The 7,500-nt window shown below is 34.6% G+C and overlaps 2 protein-coding genes and 1 non-coding gene across 4 annotated transcripts in view; 1 reads left to right on the top strand and 2 right to left on the bottom strand.

Annotated features, from left to right (window-relative positions):
* The window catches only part of fam114a1 (family with sequence similarity 114 member A1), a 34,304-nt gene extending 32,685 nt beyond the window's left edge, over positions 1-1,619 (bottom strand). The window contains exon 1 of one of the 2 annotated variants that reach the window (XM_062027232.1): positions 1,362-1,619. The gene's annotated coding sequence lies outside the window, so the exon portion shown is untranslated. The remainder of the gene's footprint in view (positions 1-1,361) is intronic. The other variant, XM_062027233.1, reaches the window with a different exon arrangement.
* Positions 1,620-2,041: 422 nt separating this feature from the next.
* On the top strand, positions 2,042-2,113 carry trnap-agg (transfer RNA proline (anticodon AGG)). The gene has a single exon. It is a non-coding gene; the product is annotated as a tRNA-Pro (tRNA).
* A 4,054-nt stretch (positions 2,114-6,167) lies between these two features.
* klf3 (Kruppel like factor 3 (basic)) overlaps positions 6,168-7,500 on the bottom strand; it is a 39,980-nt gene continuing 38,647 nt past the window's right edge. The window contains exon 6 of the mRNA XM_062027230.1: positions 6,168-7,345. Coding sequence (XP_061883214.1) covers positions 7,164-7,345 — 182 coding nt within the window. The 3' untranslated portion in view covers positions 6,168-7,163. The remainder of the gene's footprint in view (positions 7,346-7,500) is intronic.

Here is a 7,500-nt window from a genome sequence, read left to right as displayed (position 1 = left end):
AGACCATTCATCCGCAGTGCGCTTTATAATCCGGTGCACTTTATATATGGAAAAAGATAACAAATAGACCATTCGTCGGCAGTGCGCTTTATAATCCGGTGCGCCTTATATATGAAAAAAGGTGAAAAATATACCATTCATCCGCAGTGCGCTTTATAATCCGGTGCACTTTATATATGGAAAAAGATAACAAATAGACCATTCGTCGGCAGTGCGCTTTATAGTCCGGTGCGCCTTATATATGAAAAAAGGTGGAAAAATAGACCATTCATCCGCAGTGCGCTTTATAATCCGGCGCACTTTATATATGGAAAAAGATAACAAATAGACCATACGTCGGCAGTGCGCCTTATAATCCGGTGCGCCTTATATATGAAAAAAGATGCAAAATGGACCATTCGTCGGCAGTGCGCCTTATAATCCGGTGCGCTTTATATATGGAAAAAGATAACAAATACACCATTCATCGGCAGTGCGCCTTATAATCCGGAAAAAGATAACAAATAGACCATTTGTCTGCAGTGCGCTTTATAATCCGGTGCGCTTTATATATGGAAAAAGATAACAAATAGACCATTCGTCGGCAGTGTGTCTTATAATCTGGTGCGCTTTATATGTGAAAAAAGATTTTTTTTAAATAGACCATTCATCGGCAGTGCGCCTTATATATGAAAAAAGATTACAAAATAGACCATTCATCGGCAGTGCGCCTTATATATGAAAAAAGATCAAAAATAGACCATTCGTTGGCAGTGCGTTTTATAATCCGGTGCTATTTATATATGAAAACAGATTTTAAAAATAGACCAGTCGTCGGCAGTGCGCTTTATAATCCGGTGCGCCCTATGGGCCGGAAAATTTGGGCCGAAAACTTTTGGGGGTCTATTCATGGTAAATGAAGATGTACAGTCAGCAAAAGGGCCACATCGCCACCTGCTGGTGACTTTTTGCGTGTACCGACAAAACGTTTGCCATTCTTCTGTTGACAATCATGAAAAATGTGTCTAGTGGTGACGTCATCCCAACTAGGGTGCATCACGTGACAGGAAAATGTATACAATGATTTGAATGATGTATATATATATATGTATAATATATCGCTGCTACACGAGCAAATGTCAATGTATGACATAAGTAGGATCATTTTCAGCGTGTTACTCAAACTTTTTATTATTATTTAACAGAATTTATCCCCCAAAAAAAACAGCAGCGTGCAAGCGATTTTTCCCGCACTTATTTGAGGACGAGTTACACGACAAATGCACGCAACGCCTTCAAACTTCTTCTTTGTGTCAACTTGTGGCTTTTTATACGTGACTTTGTGTTGTTCGTTGTGAAAGGACGACGAGAGTTCAACTCACCACTTTTGGTACCAGCCGGCGTCTCCTCTTCCGCTCCGCCACGTCGGCAGGCGGGTGACAGTCTGCGCCGAAGAGTACACACAACTTGTCAAGATGATTCTCCCTGACTCTCTGTAAGAGTCGTCTCCTCGGGGTCAGCACCCGTCCGTAATGTAGAGTATCCCCGAAGAGTATGCACAACTGTCAAGATGATTCTCACCGCTCGCGGTATCAATCGTCGTCTTGAGGTCAACACAAGTCCGTGATGTAGAATGTCACCAAAGATTATATACAACTGTCAAGATGATTCTCCGTGACTCTCTGTTACAATCGTCTCCTCGATGTCCGTACTGCAGAGTACCACCGAAGAGTAAGACAACTGTCAAGATGATTCCCACCACTCTCTACTTCTGGGTTACGTACAGTTATCATTTGTTTGACTGCGTGAGGACCCTAACAGCACTCCACTGACGTCATGTGTGTTTTTGATGTACTAAATTAATTCCGTTTTTTAGATTCAAACCGACCATTTATATTTCCGTCAAATTGGGCGCAATGGCGTCCATACTTTGACCAACAAGTTGTTAGCAAAGGTAACAATAATTAAAAGATAACACAAAAAGTGCCCACATTTGCATTAAAGTAACGCAATATCTCCCATATATTTTCTTATTCTAATATTTTCACGTGAGTCACCACGTGGCTCGTTGGTCTAGGGGTATGATTCTCGCTTAGGGTGCGAGAGGTCCCGGGTTCAAATCCCGGACGAGCCCGTATTTTTTCTTTACACCTAGAAACCATATTTTAGTCTTCATCCAGCCATCTATTTCCTACCGCTTGTCCCAGCCGCATAAATTGGTTATTACTCTTAACTTGCTTATTATCGAACCTACAAGCATCGCCATTGATCAAAGATAGTCACGTGATCTAAAATAAAAGTGTTATTGTATTTCCATGGTTAACATTTTAAAAATGTAATGTACCAAAATAAGAGTGATTTATAACTAATTGTGTATACAGTCATGGTCAAAAGTTGACAATGTGTTTATGTTGTGTTACGGTGCGGATGTTCTCCCTCATTCTTGTTTGGTGTGGGTTCATATTTGTAACAGTGTTAAAGTTGTTTATACGACGGGTTGACGATGTTAGTCCAGTTCATGAGACAATTGAGAAGTAGACAAGTTGTGTTAGCTCTTACAAGCCTTGGAAAAGATAAGTCTGTAAATAAACTGTTTAACTTGTTTATGTAACTCAATATTAAGGTGGAAAGTGGTTAAATTTGGTAGTAAGATGTTTATTGAAAAACTATTTTTGTCCATTGTTTCAATGGATGTTTTGAGGACTTAAAATGGCTGCTGTATTACATTTCAGTATGTTAATTGAATCACAGCTTATACATTTGTCATTGTGTGTATTTCAGTTTAAAAAAAAAAAAAACAGTCCAGTGCAAGACAAAAGTAAAGATAGAAAAAGGCAAAGCAAGATCAACAACAATAAAGAGCCTAAATGGATTAATCTGCTTTGGAACTTTTAGACGTCTTGGATTGTTTGTTAGCTGTCTGCCTGTGTGTGTAGTTAGTATGTTCCAATAGCATCAGAAGTGCACTTTTTGGAGAGCTGTATTATTTTCAGTTTTGTGCCCAAGGGACTGATTTTATTTAACACTATATTATTATTTATACACTTATAGTGATCACAGAGACAGGTTGTTTTTGTGTTACTGTATATATTTGTTTTTCTGAACAATCCCACTTAATATACTTTGGGTAACAACAGTCAATATATATGTATATATATTTTTAGGGGGGTAACAGTCGGTATTTTTTTATTTATTTTATTTTAGTTTTTTCTTATAAAATAAAAGTGAGCTTTTGTTAAACCAAATATTGTGTTTTTTCCATATACAACAACCTATCTGGATTCGATAAGAGAATCGATAAGGAATTGGTTCGATAAGAGGATTCGATAATGGGCTCGAACTCGATAATTTCTTATGTTTAGAGGTTTAAGGCACGCCCCCAATATTGTTGTCCGGGTGGAAATCGGAAGAAATTCGGGAGAATGGTTGCCCTGGGAGATTTTCGGGAGGGGCACTGAAATTCAGGAGTCTCCCGGGAAAATGGGGAGGGTTGGCAAGTATGCCTTTTTGGTGGTTCTCGGTTCACTCTTGATCATCCTGACCAATTTTCTCTCAGCAGCAGGTGATAGCTTGCGTTTTCTTCCCGATCGTGGCAGTGACAAAACTGTGCCATGCACTTCATACTTACAATTGTCTGCACAGTTGCTCTTGGGACCTTAAGCTGCTTTGAAATGGCTCCGAGTGACTTTCCTGACTTGTTCAAGTCAATGATTCGTCAATCAACACACAATTCTGAAAACTGTATCAATAAGTTTATTAAGTGGTATGAATATTCTTTTTTTGAATGCAAAACTTGCACACACACACACACACACACCGGTAAATGTTCACAGTTTAACACGTTCCCTTTGAATTTCCAACATAGATAAAAAAAAGAAAAAAAAGGAGATAACATTACAGAAATGTGTAATAATTTTAATTATTATGAATATAAAAAAAAAATCATGCTTAATAAAAATAAAAATAAAAAACCTTTAATTTCCCTTTCAGTCTAACAAAGAATGATCAAATATATAGAATATTATATTACATTTGCGACCCACTAAAAACTTTACAAGCAAAGAATCTCAGGAGCTGCAACATTCGGTGCGAGTATGTCCAAAGTTTACGTGTGTCGGAATAAATGTTTGACTTTGGGAATGTTTTTATTATTTCAGAAATAAAGTGCACACTGCATGGAGACACGGACACACACACACACACACACACACACACACACACACACACACACACACACACACACACACACACACACACATACACAACTACTTTGTTCTAAAGTGATGGCTTCTTAACAAGCACCATTGACTGGAATGACGTGCTAACTAGTGATGTGCGGATCGATACTGAAATATCGATACCGCCGATACCAGATATTTATGCTCTAATATCGATTCCCAATATCAAAAATATCAATACTTTGATCATTTAGTTCAATGGGTCAACACTTTTTCCGTATGTGGCGCTACGATCATGTTTCTTTATTTAAAAAAACGTTTTATTACTGGTGACTAAGTATATTACTATTCATTATTAATTAGAACATTTCAGCTTTTTCTCAATACATTCAGATTTTTGGGGGTCTTTTTTTTCTTGCATTTTTAACTGTTGTTTTTCCTACATGTAAGAATAGAATAAAAATGTTAAAAAATATTATTGTTCAGTTACACATTTATCACTGTTCAATAAGGTTGTTGTAATTTTTCAAATGAGTTAATTCACAAATTGGTATTATTATTATTATTCTATTAACTAACTAACTAGGCAGCTTACTGGAAAGTCAAAATTGAGGCCATTTTGATAATTTTAATTAAAAAACAAAACAAAACAGATATTGTATATATTTAAAGACAAAACGTTGCATTTTATATGCGACTAATGAATATTATTTTTCGATATTAGTTAAATATGATAAAAAAGTCATTATGAGGTAAAGAGTCATAATTATGAGATGAGGAGTCATAATTATGAGATAAAAAGTCATAATTATGACATAAAGAAATACATAATTAAAGAATAAAAAGTCATAATTATGAGATGGAAAGTAATAATTATGAGATAAAAAGTCATAACTATAAGATAAAAAGTCATAAGATGAGATAAAGAAAGTCATAATTATAAGATAAAATGTCATAATTATGACTCTTTATCTCATATTTATGACTTTTTATCTTATAATTATGACTTTTTCATACCATGACTTTTTTTTTATCTCATTATGACTTTTTATCTCATAATTATGACTCTTTATCCCATAATTATGAATTTTTATCTTATAATTATGACTTTTTTTTATCTTATAATTATGACTTTCTTTATCTCATCTTATGACTTTTTATCTTATAATTATGACTTTTTATCTCATAATTATTACTTTTTAGCTCATAATTATGACTTTCTATCTTATAATTATGTATTTCTTTATCTCATAATTATGACTTTTTATCTTATAATTATGACTTTCTTTATTTCATAATTATGACTTTTTATCTCATAATTACTTTTTTATCATATAATTATGACTTTCTTTATTTCATAATTATGACTTTTTATCTCATAATTACTTTTTTATCATATAATTATGACTTTTACTTTTTATGTCATAATTATGACTTTTTATCTTGTAATGATGACTTTCTTTACTTCATAATTATGAATTTTTATTTCATAATTACTTTTTTATGTCATAATTATGACTTTTTTATCTCATAATTATTACTCTTCACCTCATAATTATGACTTTTATTAGATTTTCATTATTGATTAGGAGTCATAATTATGAGATAAAAAGTCGTAATTATGAAATAGTCATAATTGTGAGATAGAGTCGAAATTATGAGATTAAAAAAAAATCGAAATTATGAGATTAAAAAAATATAAATTATGAGATAAAAAAATTGAAATTATGAGATTAAAAAATCAAAATTATGAGATAAAAAAATCGAAATTATGAGATTAAAAAGTCAAAATTATGAGATAAAAAGTCGTAATTAATAATTGTGAGATAGAGTCGAAATTATGAGATAAAAACATCGAAATTATGAGATAAAAAAATCAAAATTATGAGATAAAAAAATCGAAATTATGAGATTAAAAAAATCAAAATTATGAGAAAAAAAATCGAAATTATGAGATTAAAAAATCAAAATTATGAGATAAAAAAATCGAAATTATGAGATTAAAAAATCAAAATTATGAGATAAAAAATCGAAATTATGAGATAAAAAAATCAAAATTATGAGATAAAAAAATCGAAATTATGAGATTAAAAAATCAAAATTATGAGATAAAAAAATCGAAATTATGAGATGAAGTCATAATTATAAAAAAAATACAATAAAAGAAAAAAAAAAAGCTTTTTCTCATTAAATTCCGAAATTCTTGCTCCTTTTCTTCAATTTTACTGTTGTTTTTCCCCCCTTTTTATTTTAATAATAGCGCTTATTAATTAATTATTTTATTGCTTATTTCCTTTTTTATGGGCTATAACAACATGTTTGTGTACTTTGTAGGAATTTGTTCGGTTGCATTAGCCTGGCTACATCGTCATTGACATCACAACATCAATATACCTCAGTTGAAAGAAAGAAAGAACTCTTAGTCTTGCATTCTTTACGCTATGAGATGAATTACTTTTTTTGTAAACTTTAGGTATCGTGAATTGACTCGGTATCGGCTTGGAAAGGTCAAATCGGCGGTATCGCACATCACCAGTGCTAACACTGAAAAGCAAAGTAGGCTGGACTAAAACCAAAGTGATGATAAAAAAAAGGTTTTCCCCAAACGTCTGACAATGAAGACAAAATAAAGCTTGAAGAAATGAAAGGTGGATATGAGGCGATCAAACATTACAGAGGATTACAGGAGTTGAAATGTTAGATATCGCACTTTTCACTCGTATGTAACTCTTTGTGATAAAACAACATGGTGGCAAGTGTCAAAAGTGAGCCCTGCGTAGCTTTAGTTGGTTTTGAATGTGAGAAGGGGAAACAATAATGCCCTTTGTGCAGCCAGGCTTGCAGTGCTTTCCACGGCCACAAGGGGGAAGCACTCTCAAGCCAGCTGAGCTGCCGGGGACCCCTCATAGAGAACCCACGTCCCCCCCAGGTGAAGATGCGTGATGAAGGTGTTTGTAGAAGCTGAGCAATATTTATACAAGTCCGAGTGGTAGAGAGCGATGGTTCTCACACCAGCAGGTGGCGCTTCTTGTGCAGGGCCAGGTGGTCGGAGCGGGAGAAGCTGCGCTCGCAGTCGGGACACTGGAAGGGTTTCACTCCCGTGTGCTTGCGGAAGTGTCGCGTCAGCTCGTCCGACCGGGCGAACTTCCACGTGCAGCCTTCCCACGTGCACTTGTAGGGCTTCTCGCCTGCACACACATGCGTCGGCACGGTTCGTTATGGGTCAGTTACGGGTCAACTATGGGTCAATTGTAGGGTTAGCCACAAGCTGGGTCACAACATTAGGTACACGAAGCCATGATATCCAAATCAAAAGGGGTATCAAGTAATGTGATTCTATAAA

Source organism: Entelurus aequoreus, linkage group LG18 (assembly GCF_033978785.1).
Source record: "Entelurus aequoreus isolate RoL-2023_Sb linkage group LG18, RoL_Eaeq_v1.1, whole genome shotgun sequence".
Lineage (NCBI taxonomy): Eukaryota > Metazoa > Chordata > Actinopteri > Syngnathiformes > Syngnathidae > Entelurus > Entelurus aequoreus.
This window is presented reverse-complemented; position numbering and strand designations above follow the sequence as displayed.